The following is a 15,440-nucleotide window of genomic DNA, read 5'->3' on the forward strand; positions in this document are numbered from 1 at the left end:
CTCCCTGCTTTGAGAGGCCATTCCAATTACCAACCGTTCTACGAGAGAAAAAAATCACCCCTTTCTTGAATGTATTCATTCTCAATTTCCATGGATGCCCTTTCTCTATAAAATGAGAAATCCAAGAATTCCATCTACTGATACTTTGTATGACCTTTCAAAGGTTGGAGGTCACATTACTCTTTTTCCAGTTTGCTACTGTCTGCAGCCCACAAATTCTCAATCGGTCTTCATAATCTTTAACATCCTCCTTTGCACCTTCTCAATTGTATCTGCATCACCTGAGATGTGCTCATAATGGCCTGGTCTTGTTATATCTACGTCTTGTAAAGTAGCAAAATGACTTCATTATGCTTAATGTTCATTTTACTATTGCAATTACCATCCCAATTGGACTCATCTTTGCTATACGGACTTCAACTTCCTATTTACTAACACTACAAGATCCCCATCCTGATTAGTTTCGTCCAGCATAATCCCAACAATATTATATCATTACGCCAAAGTGCACAACTTTACATTTAGTAACATTGAACCGACAGCCATTTTCACATGCCTTCAACTCCGGGTTATTTAAATCATTCTGCAAGTACTGCATGCCAGTCTTATTAACGAATACCATAGTTGTATGTTGCTTGTCAAAGCCTTCACAATGTCATTAATGTAAAGACTGAATAAGAATGAACCAAGGACTGATTCTTGATGTGTATAAGACACATTTCCAGATACACAGCTTTCTTATATGTCTATCGGCAATCGTCTTATTCGGGCTAATAGTTTCAAATCCAATTTCACATCCTCCAATTTATGGAACAGTCGTCCATGCTTGTCATGTCTAAAGCCTTAGCAAAGTCCAAAAGCATAATGGTATATTCATTCCCATTGTTTAACTTCATAAAATGGGAGCAAAGTTACTCAAATGCGATAGCTTTATGTCTCCTGGCAAATCGTTGCCTATACGATTAACCCTTGCATTTATAGCGTGACTTCCAACAGTGTCATGAGTGTACGAGCATACTCTCGTATTGTGCGATAAGCAGGAAACAGTCAACATCGGGCATGTGGTAGGAAACAGCTGATCGATGTGAAAAGCAGACGAAGGGCATGGAGCCTAATAAACATCCTACAGTTTGGTCAAATGACTACGCTGTGAAACTAGAGAAGGCTGTGATGGAATGTGTATGATCGCATTATGCGTTGGATACTGTCCAGAATGGAATATGACAGATGTTTATTGGGTACAGTGTCATTTGAACAAACGCAGAGGCTGAAGTGGATAGGGAATCACTAGAGAATTGGGTTAAGCGCATAACTCCCACGAAGAGCGTTGGACTCCTTGGCGATATCACGTGATAATAATAAAGTAATCCTTCGTGTTATTATTCCAGATGTGATGACAATAACATGAAGCTATGGTCCTATAGCTTAGTAACAATGCGGGAATTTTTTTTTTCAGCAATCTTTAGACCCTGTGATACTAGTAGATCAAGGGTTGCATGGTGCGGTCTACCTGAATATTACTGCCAGCAAAGTACATACTGGACACATTTACCTTATAGGTGTCTCCAATAGGATAATGCACCATGTAACAGAGTGTCCAAGAATGATTGTATGCCCACAATGCGAATTTACCTTGAATTCAAACAGTCCTTCTCGGTCACTGCAACTCAATCCCATTGAGGACACCCTTTAGTTGAAAACTCTTGATTCAAATCCTTCTAGATCGAAAAGAACCATCATAAGGATTTTTCAACTGGAGGTGAATGATGTCTCATACAGTTGTGGTATTTTTTTTTTTTTTTTTGTCTCACAAAAATAGGCACACCGGTAGAACAAACGCAGTAAAGAGACATTATCACTAAGTCCTATTGCTTTGGAAATCACTGATTATTGTTTAGGATATGGCAGTACCGGCTATTAGTAGTGGAAGAGACTCATTTCCGGCAAATATGATGGATCAGCAGGAATTCAATCGTGGATAGCTCTGCGCCATGCATGTCGAACATGAGCATTTTTGGAAGTGCTGTTTGGCTTCCGGAAAGTGAGATTATGGAGTTCAGCAAGTTCTGATACCAAATATAATAAGGGAATATGTAATAAAATATAATTAGGGAATTCTCTAATTTCCTAATTGATGGGGGGGGGGTTGAGAAACGGTTTTATTTTATTTTAATCGAGGGGAGAAGGCTCCTTTTCCCACAATATTTCAAAGACATCGCCAGCAGATGATTTTAAAATGTGCTCTATGGCATGAAGTGAATGATGACTAATATGACGGTCTCTGATATCCCCTCGCCTGAAGTTGAGCTAACTCTCTCAACTACGCCATTCCCACTACACACATTCAGCAAGCATCCCTTGTAATGCGATGGCTTGTCACTGACACTTGCGACTCGCAATGCGCACATGCAGTTAATGTGCCTATATATGTATCGAATATTTATTTTCGATAGGAATAAATAATATCTATGCTTGAAATAATTTGAATCGGAAATTGGTTGTTAAAGCTTTTTTATATACATAAACGTCGAACGTCTTAAGTGTAGGTGAGTGGGCATTAAAGCTATGGAATACTAATGTGTTTAATTGGCCGAAGAACACATGTAATTGACAAATAATACAGTAGCACAGGTCTTGATTTCCTAAGACATAATTTTTCAAAGGGAAGTGTGGGAGAAATACTGAATTGTAGCGCAAATAAACACATTTTTAGAAAGGTATTCTAGCTTGAAGGCATCGCTCAAAAAATCATCACCGTTGGAAACTAACCACTAGTTGATTTACAGTTGCAAAACACGTGGGGATAAGCATATGTCGCACGCATTTCACAAAGTTACTGCGTGGGAAAGCAAAATACAAACGCAAATCTGAACGGTGTGGGTTTTGCATAATAACTAGTTAGCATAACCGAGGTGATCAATAAGAATTTGGATAAAAATTTATTCAGATACTATTGTTATTCCCTTCAATAAAGGTTTGAAGAAATACGTGGAAAATGTGGTATAAATCTCGAACCATAGAGGCTTATCTTACGCTGCAAAGAATAAAACACACCTGTCCTGTAGCTAAAAACATATTTCGAAGCGAATGTGTTTCAACTTGTGAAGGAATACAAAACATAAAGTGATTCAAACGTCCCATGTTTTACTTGCTTTTTGCTGTGAGAGCACCTCTATGATCACGCATTGTAACAAATGATTTGCTATTCTTCAGATATTCACTTTGTAAAAACAGAAAAGTAACTTTGCATAAACAACTGTATTATTCACTCTTGGAATAAGCAAAGTTGGGGAAATAAAATGGATATTTCCCTCAAACAGATACATCCATATTGTCCATAGAGAGAAAACTGTTATTGCCTGTAATACTGCTAACAGAAACAAATGCAAATAGCTGCAATTCCTGCGTGGAATCAGAATTCGGACATTATTTTATGATTCTTACCTTAACTTGGTCAGCAGATCGATAAACGAAAAGTTCTTCGGATTTACGAGCCACCAATAATTAAATTACTTCACAGCACATCCGAAACAAGCACTTACAACTAGTGAAACTAGAGTAGATGAATTCTGCCAGTGCGTAGGACACGAAAATTATGCGACACATTAATGCTTACCGGGAAGCAGCCGTCCAAATATCAGTTCTCACTGGGAATTTCAAGCCTGTTATAATGGCGAATGTATCTGGAATTTGAACAGATCCACGGAGCAACTCTACTGTTCTATATATTACTGGCTTCTGCAATCCAGAGGTTATTAGGGATATTGATTACGAACTTGAAGGGGATTATACATTCTAAAAAGTTCAACTAGTGATAAACTAAGGCAACTATAAATCACTCCGACAGCGAATATTTGTCTATTGTATATACAATGCATTCACCTGATGTACCGCGCTATTGTTTTAGTATTAAATGTATATATTTAGTATTATCCCTCCCCCCTTTTGTTTCAGTATTCCACACACACTTCCATGTTTTGAAATCGGTAACGGATTCTGTTTATATTCAGTATATAAACATGATCATTCGTACGCATGCGTACTGATGATCAATTAAATTTAATTAAAATTGCAACCAATTACAATACTTAGGATTTAGGCTATATGCTAATATTTGTGTTTAAAAAAATTTCAAGTCATTATTTCGGCGAGGTAGAGGGTGGATATTAGGGTTGGAGAAATAAGCGATGACCTGGACATTTACCATTACAAAAACGTTACTGTGAAAGGGGGGGGGGGGACAGAAAAATATAAAATGAGTAAGGGCAACCTCGCTCATTTTATGTTTTTAACCAAATTATTTAGCCTAAATAATTTGCTCTCATTTAGGCTAAATCACGGCACTCCGTAAAGTGACTTTTAAAAGTAATTAAACAATGCGCATTAAAATGATCAGAAATCGAGATGGGTTTGAATAGAGAGCTTAAAAATGGGCCATTTTCGAAGTGATCCAATCGGATCACTTTTACACACACGTTTGTTGAGACTTCATAAATATGTAGTGAAAGCAGCGATTATTACTGTAATACATTGTATACTTTTGTTTCTAATGTGTCACAATGAAAATAAATCAAACAAACATGACTGCGTTTTATTGTGCTGTGTTTTTTTTTTATTAAGTGTGCGTTTTTTTGTTTTCAAGAGTTAAATAAAGAGACCAACGCATGTTTTATCATATACAGACTATATTTGAGCCGTGTAGTTTACATTTTGTAGTCGAACTACATAGCACAAACACATACATCACAGTTGAGCAAACAGCTGATCCAACCACCACAACACAGAAAAAAATCTTTCGCGGTTGGCCTTGAATAATTTTTTTTTTTTTTTTTTTTTTATAACGTGGCGCCATCATTGTAAACCGTCAGTATACTTTCTATTCGATGCTGCCTATAACAGCTGAAAGTGGTTACTTTTGTCTGCAAAGTTTGTTCCCTCCCACGTTCCCCACCCAACTGTCTGATTTTCATTATGAAGAATTTAAGTTCCATACCAAGAGGTTTGCAACCATGACAAATTAAACCTTGCACTTCTATTTATTACAATTCAAACAAATTGTTAATTAAAAAGGCTTAAGGAAATCGATTGAGGTTCAAGAACTAAGCTCCACTTCAAAGTTCCAGTGACGAACTATGTTCTAGAAAAACCAGTGTCAAGTAATTCATATTTATCCTGTCTAATTAAAATAATTACAACAAACAAACACGGGGATAAAGAATTAAACAACGTAACAAAATAAATAGGATACCAATTTGGTCTACAGTGTATACATGGAATGTTTGAACAATTTTTTTTTTTTCAAAGTAGATTAACGCGTGGAGTTTTTTGTTTTATTTTTTTTTTAACACTTCAAGAACACTGACCGTTGGCGATTCATCTAAAAGCAGCACCACTATCATGAATATTTTGTCTTCAAATTTCAACACCTACGAACTCGACAGTTGGTGCACTTACATGAACATATGAATCCGATGAACAAATTCCGTTAAAATAAAATATATTTACAGAAAGCATAGTTGTGTTGCTACAATCCATTTGATTCCGAAGTCACACAAAACAAGATGGTTTTGATTACAGATTTTGATGTTTTTTCCTCCTTACTGGCAGTGCTTGAAGTGAGAATAAGAAGTAATCCCATCTTCTTCTACATTATCTTTAAATTACATTTTATGGGATCATCTTACCTCTTACGTTTTTTTGTTTTCTTACACTTCAAGAACTTTCTATTTTTAACTAAAAAAAATGCTCGCCACATTTTGTTAATTTAAAATCACAGCTAAAAATACAGGAAAGTATACAAAAAATCAGCACCAATTCTATTTTATATTCGGGATCTAACAAACATAAGCTTTTAATTGAATTTTTCGATCAAATGAATCAAAAATAAAACAAAACACTTAAAAAAAAGTAGGCTGGAGAGGATTTATAAATGCTTGTCTTTTTTTTTAATTATTACAACGATCTGATTTTGATATTATATTATGAAAAGAACAAAAAGAAGTAAATAAATAAGCACAAAAAAATTAAAGGAAAACAAATAAAGACCGAGGATACAGATTCATCCCACCTCGTGCTAAAATATGAATATTAGAGAACTCTGTAGAATGCGGTATGGGCAAATGAATCGAATGTGGATCTTTAAGATACTTTATTACAGGAAAAGTGATAGAACAGAGAGAAATGTGGCGCCTAACGCAGTGGTTTTTAACTATTTGGGGACAGAGGAACTCCCTTTAAAATGTCACAGAGGATACAATAGCAGAAGGTATTAACAGTGATTCACGTGAACCTTTTTTGAAAGTGTGCCTTGGGCCTTCACGAAAACCTGGTACATATTTAAGTAATTCCTGTTAAACAGCATGCGATTTAAAATGTGTTTTTTCATTTCTTGGTTAATGCTGAACAAGAAGACCTAATATAATCATTATTTTCTTGTATCCCTGTTTTATTTCGGACATAGAGCTAGAGAAAGTGAATTGCATGTGAGCTCCTTTAAAAATGCTACTGTCCCATTGCTCCTTTAAAGTTTTGAAAAATATTTTACAAAATAAAAGAGATGGGAAGGTATGGAGAAGCTCATAGTATTACCTGATTTGGTATCTCTTTATGTCATCGCAAACTGTGAAGTTTGAAAATGTAGTTTCTAATGTGTGTTCTCAAAATTAATGATAAAACATGCCGAATTCATAATGGAGTAAAAGGTTCTTAGAACCATCCAGTCAGCTTACGAATCAGATAAAGATTTTTGGGTGGAGGGATGCTAAAAAGGTCGGAAATCGAAAGGTTTTGCGAGCAATCACCAAAGCACTACTGAACAACAAGATCCAACATTTCTAAGCTACCTTTAGGAAAATTTTGGAGTGCGTAGTTTGCATAGAAGTTCCTGAGTGAATGTAAACATAGCAACGTGCTGGTATACGGAGATGGCACCTATAGTTGATCATTCTCTCTATCTGCCTCTTCACTGTAATAAAGTCATAAGCAGATAGATAGAAATAGTTTTTCATCAGCAGTATAGTAAGGTCATACGACGAACAGGACACATAAAAAGGTCAGCAGTGAGGTAACATCGTTTGAGCATTTTTTTTACTGACCTCAGAGAGCTGGTAAATGAGAAAATGAAGGAAGATCAGTAATCGTCCCCCCCCCCTTCGAAAAAAGTAACTGTCGTAATCAGATTACTGAAACGTAACAACCAAACACTAATAATACTGTTCAGCAGTCAATTGCGTGTAATGCTTGTAGGATTAAGCAGTTTTTTGAACAAATCGAGATGGCTAATAATAAGAATGAGTTTGGGTTCATAATTTCTTATGTTCAGTGTTAGTTTTTTAGTTGTGTTTTTCTCTATTGCGTTTAACGATTTATTCTCTATTTTTTTTTTATCTTATTATTTCGACCGTTTGTTTCTCGCATTCTGTTATTATGCCGGATAAAAAATATCCAGTTAGAATGAGTATTCACGACTTTCTGAAAATTCTTAATTTAACATCCAGTTATTTAGTATTACGAACATGATCTTTAAAGTGAGCGAACCACAATTAAAAACAAAAATGGCTGAAGGACTAGAGAATTAGCAACAGAGATACGATTCGCAAATAACAACAACCAAAATTCCCACTGAGTTTATTATTGTGGATGAATAACAGGTGATAAACAGAAATACGTATTTCTGTGGCGCAGTGCGCCCCCTCTAAACTTGAAAACACCATGCACAACACGGAGACGTATTTCCAGTTCACCGTGTGTTCAAGTATACTCTAACAAGCTCGGTGTGAATGCGGGTCGTGTTGAAGAAAACATGTTCTTTGTATTTTCTGCAACAACCACGATAGCTCCAGGGATATTCAATAACTTTATATTCTACCCACTCTGAAAAACTTACTGAATTTATTGCTTGCGTAGATTGATCCACGTTTACCTTTCTTAGTTTAAATACGTTTGTTTTTAATGTATAATTAAGGAAGCTGAATCATTACACTTTGATGCCTTACTGAAGGTGGAACGATACTGTATTGTGATGGAATGCTATGTAACGCTGGAAATGATAACCGATTCCTTGTAACACGTGATCTAGATCGCTTTGCGAATCTTTTTTTTATGCGAAATAATTATATTCTAAGGAGAGGGTAGCAGTTTCTGCCAGTAGTGTACCTGTGTAGTGCTTTTTCTTTCTCCTCCACAAACCAATAATAAATTCCTGTTATATTCACATCGACGTGTTTTAGGTAGGCTTAAGAGAACCATGATAAAATAAGGAATGAATGATAGTATCATAATCGCAATTCGTTCTTTTATTGCGTGGGTACGTTTGTGTGTGAGAGAGAGAGACAGACAAAAGCAGACAGGAACCAAAATAATATCAACAAACAAATTCGAACAAACAGACAAATCTCTTAAAACACAATTAATATACAACACAAAAGTGACAGACAGGCATATGATGCCCAAATGAAAGTAAATAACAACAAAAAAAAATACAAATAAACAATTTCTCAATTTGATTGAGCATTTAATAGATCTCTGCAGTACCGGTTTCTAAGGTGTACCTCAATTTCATTGAAGGTACACGACAACTCAAATTCCATACTGTCCAACCGCAAAATAAAGGGGAAAAAAAGTAATCACTTCAAAAAAGTCGCTCCAAAAACTGCACGTGTGGCGACAAAGAAGCACCTATGGTGAGTGCATAGGCTTATCTTTGATTCTAACACTAAACAACACCAAAGTTACATGATCTGGATAATACGAATTGGCTTAGATCTCTAGGTATTTTACTGTACCATCAGTTCACTGGCTTTGATCAATAAACACTTTGCAATATATTCAATAATCAATTCTGTATCATTAATACAGAGGCACGAGATGATTTTTGAAATTTTAATCCGTGTTTTGGATGTCCCATGAGACCTTCAAGTGAAATACAGTAGAGAATTGTATTTTGGTAAGCTGAATTACAACAGCTACTCCATGATTGTTCCCCTGGTGTTGCTTTCAAAAGAAGTCAATGGAATTAAATGCCATTTTTGATTACTATAGTAACTAAAGATTAAAAGAAAATATAGTTTAAATCGCTAATTTTCAAAATAGACTGCCTTCTATAAGGTGTATTTCGCCACATTCAAAAGGGTTTTGAGTCTGAAGCACCTTTAAATTTTATCGTTGTCAAATGCGTAAAAGCCATTTGTGCCTTCTTTGAAAATAGCTTAGTTCGAACCAGTTATGAATGCAAAAAAAAAAAAATATCCAGAGTTACTTAACTGAGTGTAAGTTAGACGATCTCAGAGGTATGGATTGGGCAACTTTTTCTTCAGTGAAGAATGCATGCAGTTGAGGGATATTGCACACGATTTTTCAGCAGTCTACTTCAGTGCTAATCAGACAAACCACGACCGCATTGTTCTATGCTCGTTCGCAGCTAATTCTCGCTTTTCTTCCGATTTGCGTGGTATTTGGAAATACTGTTATTTAAGAAATAAATATCAAACATAAACATCTCTCGTGATCCTTTATCCGGGCAGCTTCTGCTTATGGAAAAATTGGTTTTTGGTATTAGACTGCGTTGGGATCCATCACAATAAAACTACTTTCTTGTTCGGGAAGGTCTGAAACAAATTGCACGGATTTGATCAATACAGTAACTGATGATACTTGAATGTTTTTTTTTAAAATAAAGAATAACTTACTACCGAATGTGTGCATTATGGGAGGAAGCAGGCAAGATATGATTCAGATATGTCGAAGCTGTTTACTCAAAATTGAATGCTGACTCCGTCAAAGCCAGATAATCATTCTAACACGCTTTTGTTCACACATATGTTGAGCTCAAGAAGAACAAACAAACAAACAAAAAAGAGTAATGGAATGTTTTTTTTATGCGGTAAAGGCGCGAGTTGTTTTAATCAGCAGCGAGATCCAAATTTGAGTAAACAAAACATTAAAAAACTTAATAAATCCTTCACATTCTGCACAACATGCTATCACAGCACTTGGGAGATGTTATAAGAATGAACATCCACAAAAAAGTGGGTTCTAGTCACTGGCAAATCTCTACAGAAAGGATAAAAATCACACGCACGCACACCCGACCTTTTGATCTACATCATTGCCACGCCTGGGCATTATTCTTCCCAATAAATAAAATCCTGTTTGGTTCCCGCAATACAATTAAATACTAACCTGTTGATTTTGGTTTATTCGGTGCAGTGTGAAGATTGTAACTTTGGTAGTGTCTATTACGAAAAACAACACTTGACCATCAAAGTGCTGAACACACAGCCAAGTGCTGAGGGACATTAACAGAGCCATAACCATCTTATACTTACAAACTATATACAAAGCTTTCCATGATCCAAAAAAGGGGCACCAACCACTCCTCTTGCAATCCATGATTTCTTGACTATTTCTACACGTTGTTTCCTGTAGAGACATCCTACAGTTGCGTGCACGTCTTTGGACCAGAAGAATGTTCCTTCCCCCTCTTGCACAGCTTTATCCCTCCGTCTCTCAATATCGTCCGTGTTATTGTCTCCAAAGTTTCTCCACAAACAAACAGAGAGATAGAGAGAAAGAGAGAAATTCTCGTGGCAGCCCACCCACCGGGAAGTCAATGGAGTCACGTCAGTGATCGCAACGGGCTGAGACTTATGTATTCGGCTGTGGGTACCACGAGGTCCCGTTCGAGGTATGATGAGGGGGTTTGCTACTAGCCGAGGGGTGATAAAGATGAAAACTACTTGCGTGGTGAGCGTACAATTGCTGCTGCTCTGGGCTAAGGGCTTGTTGAGCGGGAGAATGACCATAAGCTGCGGGGTCGATGCTACCCGGGTGCACGAACACCTGGGGCTTTAAAGGGAGATGCTGTATTGGACTGTCCGACACGTAATGGTGCATGTGGGGTATTGCCGCTGCAGCAGCTGCGGCCGCAGCCTCGCTGAACGCGGGGGTGTCAGAGATTCCAGGGTGGAATTTGTCTCTCGGTGACACCGACGCAGGCGGAGTCATGGCAGTGTACGTGTCCATGTAATTGCTGACTGTGACGGGGGCTGCCGAGTAACCAGCAATCACCCCGTAAGATTCGGCGGCCATCTTTGACGGCAGCATGAACTGAGCCTGTTCGGAATAGGAATCCCCACCGCTTCCTGGGGGTGTGGGAAGAGTGCTTTGCACCTCTCCGTAATACGAGGGACGACTGACGTGCGACCCCGACCGGATAACTGACTCTCGGTTGACGTACAGTTGCCGTAGAAGACTGGAAGCGGGGAGGCTGGGTTGCGATCCGCCGATCCACTGAATCGTTGACCTCTGTTGTTGAGGAGACGACTTTTGGGCTTCGACACCGTCGTGAGATGAACCGGAGGCAGAAGACGGAAGATGTTTATTCATCACGTCTTCTAGCTCCTTCACAGACATTGAAGAAGATCCGTTCGTTTCACTGTACGAAGTCCGAAGATTGGTCGGCGACCTTTTCCACGGCCGAGACACCACGTCTTGGTCCTCACTCACTGTACCGTTGGTTCTGTTGCACTGAGAGGTGGGAGTGGAACACCTCTCTCTAGATGGCAGCACTGGTCGTTCCGGGCTGTCTCCAAGACTCCTATCGCCATTGGTTAGCAGAGATCCGGTTCCTTCTATGGGACTCGTGGTTAGACTAGATGGTACTTCGCTCCCGCTTTTTGGACTCTTGGAGTCACCATCGACTGCTATGCAGTCATCGGTCACTTTTCTCTTGCGGACCCTGTTGCCTTGGTCACTTTGCTTATCGTCGGAAAACCTGGCGGTCTCTCCCGTTACATCTGCTTGCTTCTGCTCTATTTCCAGAGTACAGCTTTTGTCTGCTTGGCTGCGACATCTTTCCTTTTAAAAATAAAAAATAGGTCACACATTAGGCCTAACATAATCAAACTTCTTACAATTAGCAGTAAAAAAAAAATATATTTTTTGTTTAATTTTATTTTACTTAACCGAGTACAAGCAACTGACATCCTCCATTTACGCACCTGCCATAATCATTAGCAAGTGCGTAAATGGAGGGTGTCAGAATCTCAAGATATTTCTGGATATATTTCAATAAGACTTGAAATCGAACATTTAGTGATTGTTCAAGGTTAAAAGAGCGTGATGTAAGCAGTCTTGAAAAGACCTATAAAAACAGTGACAGAATTCATAGTGAATAAACAAAAATGTCCTCTTTATGACAAATTTAAATAGAGGAAAGCAGTTGTGAGGTTCAAAACATCGAAAAGCCTTCGTCGATGATAATTTGCTACTATGTACACGAGGTATTTCTGAGTTGGTTGGACAGCAAGCAACGTCGATGCCCCGAATGGTTACTCAGAATAAATAAAGGCTTATTTGAAATAGTTATTTCTACAAACCAGTATTATTAAAAAAAAAAGGGGGGGGGCTTAATTTTTGACTCTCTTATCGCATTTGTAAATTGAAATTGTAAATATTTTAATTACTAGACGAGCTAGTTTTTAATAAAATATGTCATTTTTTGAAATTTTGATCAATTTTTAAATCAAAATATATGGACCATGAAATTATATACACTGAGTGGCAACTTTATTAAGGACACTTCCTCATTTAGGAAACTGAGGAAATGTTCCTAATAAAGTGGGCATTTTGGGTATATTTAAGCTTTTTTTTAAGAAGGGACAAGCATTTTTTTTAAATAACAGTACTTTTCGAATGTTAGTGAACTGTACCGATGAGTAAAGCATAATATTATTGTGATTTCACAATGTTGAAGTAATACGATGAACGTTCAGAAGATGTAAGCTGGAATTAAAATACTGCAAGATGTTCATTATCATACACATTATACATGTTCAGATGCATTACAAATTTCATAAGGAACATTCGACTTCATCGCTTTTAATTCATGCACTGGAATTATTACTAATGTTACGTAACGCCTCATCGTGGGAGGACACACCGCTCCACTACCATCAACACATAGCGCCATCTATCTCCAACCACAATCACCACTAGTATGCACTGTCTGTAAATTACGTGTGTTCTCATGGCCGATTTGCCTGTATGCGGGATGAAAAACCCGAGTTTTCGGGAAGAAAAAAAATAATATTTCTGGCTGAAATTGAGTGCAACAAGTGCTGATGTCGCTTATTATCCTTCGCTTTTGTCCTGTCCCTCTATTTCTCCATTCTCACCCACCCACCCACCCACCCACACACACACACAGGTGACGATTGATGCGCCACTACAGGAATGCTATTACGAAAACGAACCCACTTTTTTTTTTCACTGTCTCCAATCATTTCATGGTGAGCTTAAAATTTAATGTGAGCAAATGTAAGCGATAAGTAAGACGGTAATTATACATTTAAGTCGAATGGACAGGATTTAGAAGAAAAAAAAAGTTGTTAATCTGAACGAAAGACAAATGCTTCGGAATCCATAAAAATATTTGCATATCCGAAGAAAGGTCACTTATATTCCCAAAGGTTGTAGTTTTCCTTATATGGACTCAACGATGTGAGCGGTTTTCTTATCGTGTCGATAGATGGCAGCACGCTATGTGTGAATCTTTGCTTTCTGCAGTACAGCATTCAGTAACATATCGGCACTCTCTGAGAAAATGAAGGATAGTATTTTCCACCAATAAAATAAAACTAATAGCTTTTAATACGCCATATATAGAATAGACCTAACTTATCTGCAACAATCGGAAGACAAAAAATAAAAGTAAAATTAAAAAAAAAAAAGTGCATCGTATCCCCTAAGACCTTTCGTACCACACATTAGGAAACTGTGGTCGAAGATATTCTCAGAAATATAATTCTGAAAAACGCCAAAAAATCAAGCGTGCTATTATACACCCTCTGTCCAAAAAGAAACCGAACTTTTCGAAAATAGAAGAAACTAGTGGGGCCATCTGTTGTATCTTTTTTGTTGTCTAATGAAACAAATGTCATAACACCAGAACACATTGGTGTTCTGGTGTTATGACATTTGTTTCATTAGACACCGAGTTATAGTGCCAAGAGTGACAGTGTGTTTTGACGAACGGTCAGTCGTCACGATATTCTTGCAGTACGCGACAAATTCTCGCTATCAATCGCTTCAAAACTCACCATTGGCCGTTTGGGCAGGCAGAACGAATTCTTTGTGGATAATGCTCTTGGAATCGTAGAAACAAATCAGCATTTTCTTCACTTTTGACTTCTCCAAGCGAAGTCAAAAGTGAAGAAGACCACCAGAAGTCACTCTTCTGGTGGTCTAAACTCGGCACTCTGGCGCTTTGTTCCGGGCTCATACTCAAAACATCACGTTTCGTCACCAGTAACGATCGGTTCAAGGAAGTTTGAGTCCTTACGAGGGGTTTTAATGAGGTCCTTGCAGTGTTCAATTCAATACATTTTTTGGTCGTCGGTCAACTTGCGGGGAACAAATCGGGAATTCAATTACGAATGCCCAAACTCTCGGTCAACATGTTTGGGGATTCCAAAATCAAATGCACACATTTGATTTTGGAATCCCCAATTCATCTTCAATCAATCTCACGGACGATTTCGGGTTTTCTTTGATGAAATCAACGCACTTTTTGGACGTTAACTTCGCTCAGTCCAGTTTTTGGAAGGCTCGGCTTTTTCCTCGTCCTCAAGCATTTCACGACCACTTTGAATTCGCTTAAACCACTCGTAAACTTGAGTACGGGATAAGCATTCATCCCCGTATGCTTTTTCAAGCATTTGATGCGTTTCGGTAAAACTTTTACTAAGTTCAACACAAAAGTCAATCGCAGTTCTCTGTTTGAAACTCATTTTCCGACCGTTCGTCAAAACACGCTGTCACTCTTGGCACTATAACTCGGCTTCTAATGAAAAAAATGTCATAAACAGTTGACACAACAATAATGAAGGTGGCCGCTTTCGACAACAAAAAGATACAACAGGTGGCACCACTAGTTTCTTCTAATTTCGAAAAGTTCGGTTTTTTTTTGGACAGAGGGTGTATATGACGAATGTGTGATTTAGATAGATAGCTCCGTAAATGAATAAAATGTCATTACCCCTGCTGGTCGCAGTGAATCGGGATTCTTATTGTTGGTCCCCAGTTGAGTCAAATGATCATTGTGATTCTTTTCTCCGCCAGGTGTCCTTTTTCCTTCGTTAGGTTTAGGAGTAGAAGATCTGCGCTCCATATCTTTCGATGAAGTGTCATCTAAAGATCATAAAAATAAATTACTGAACTACTGTTTGGCGTAGACACGGCAGACAATAAAGTGTGTTATAATGAAGCATATGCGCATATTAAAAAAAAAAAAAGCAAGGAATAAAACTTGGCATACTTACCTCTGCCTTCATCTGGGGATGATCCTCTGTCCGAGTTACTCGGGTCATCCGGCTTCAGATTGCTTGGGAGCTGTAGCTGGCTGCAGTCCATGACGCAGTTTTCATATTCTATCCCACTGT

At 37.9% G+C, this 15,440-nt stretch overlaps 1 protein-coding gene across 1 annotated transcript in view; it reads right to left on the reverse strand.

The window, feature by feature from the left end:
* Positions 1-15,440, reverse strand: part of LOC150102478 (protein trachealess-like) — a 209,303-nt gene that overhangs the window by 27,838 nt on the left and 166,025 nt on the right. The window contains exons 10-12 of the mRNA XM_090399600.1: positions 15,321-15,436; positions 15,038-15,189; positions 10,741-11,856 (exon numbers count right to left, since the gene is read on the reverse strand). Coding sequence (XP_090255726.1) covers positions 10,741-11,856; positions 15,038-15,189; positions 15,321-15,436 — 1,384 coding nt within the window. The remainder of the gene's footprint in view (positions 1-10,740; positions 11,857-15,037; positions 15,190-15,320; positions 15,437-15,440) is intronic.

The sequence above is a fragment of the Typopeltis vanoorti genome, chromosome 10 (assembly GCF_054136105.1).
Source record: "Typopeltis vanoorti isolate ZY-2024b chromosome 10, IOZ_Tvanoo_1.0, whole genome shotgun sequence".
Lineage (NCBI taxonomy): Eukaryota > Metazoa > Arthropoda > Arachnida > Uropygi > Thelyphonidae > Typopeltis > Typopeltis vanoorti.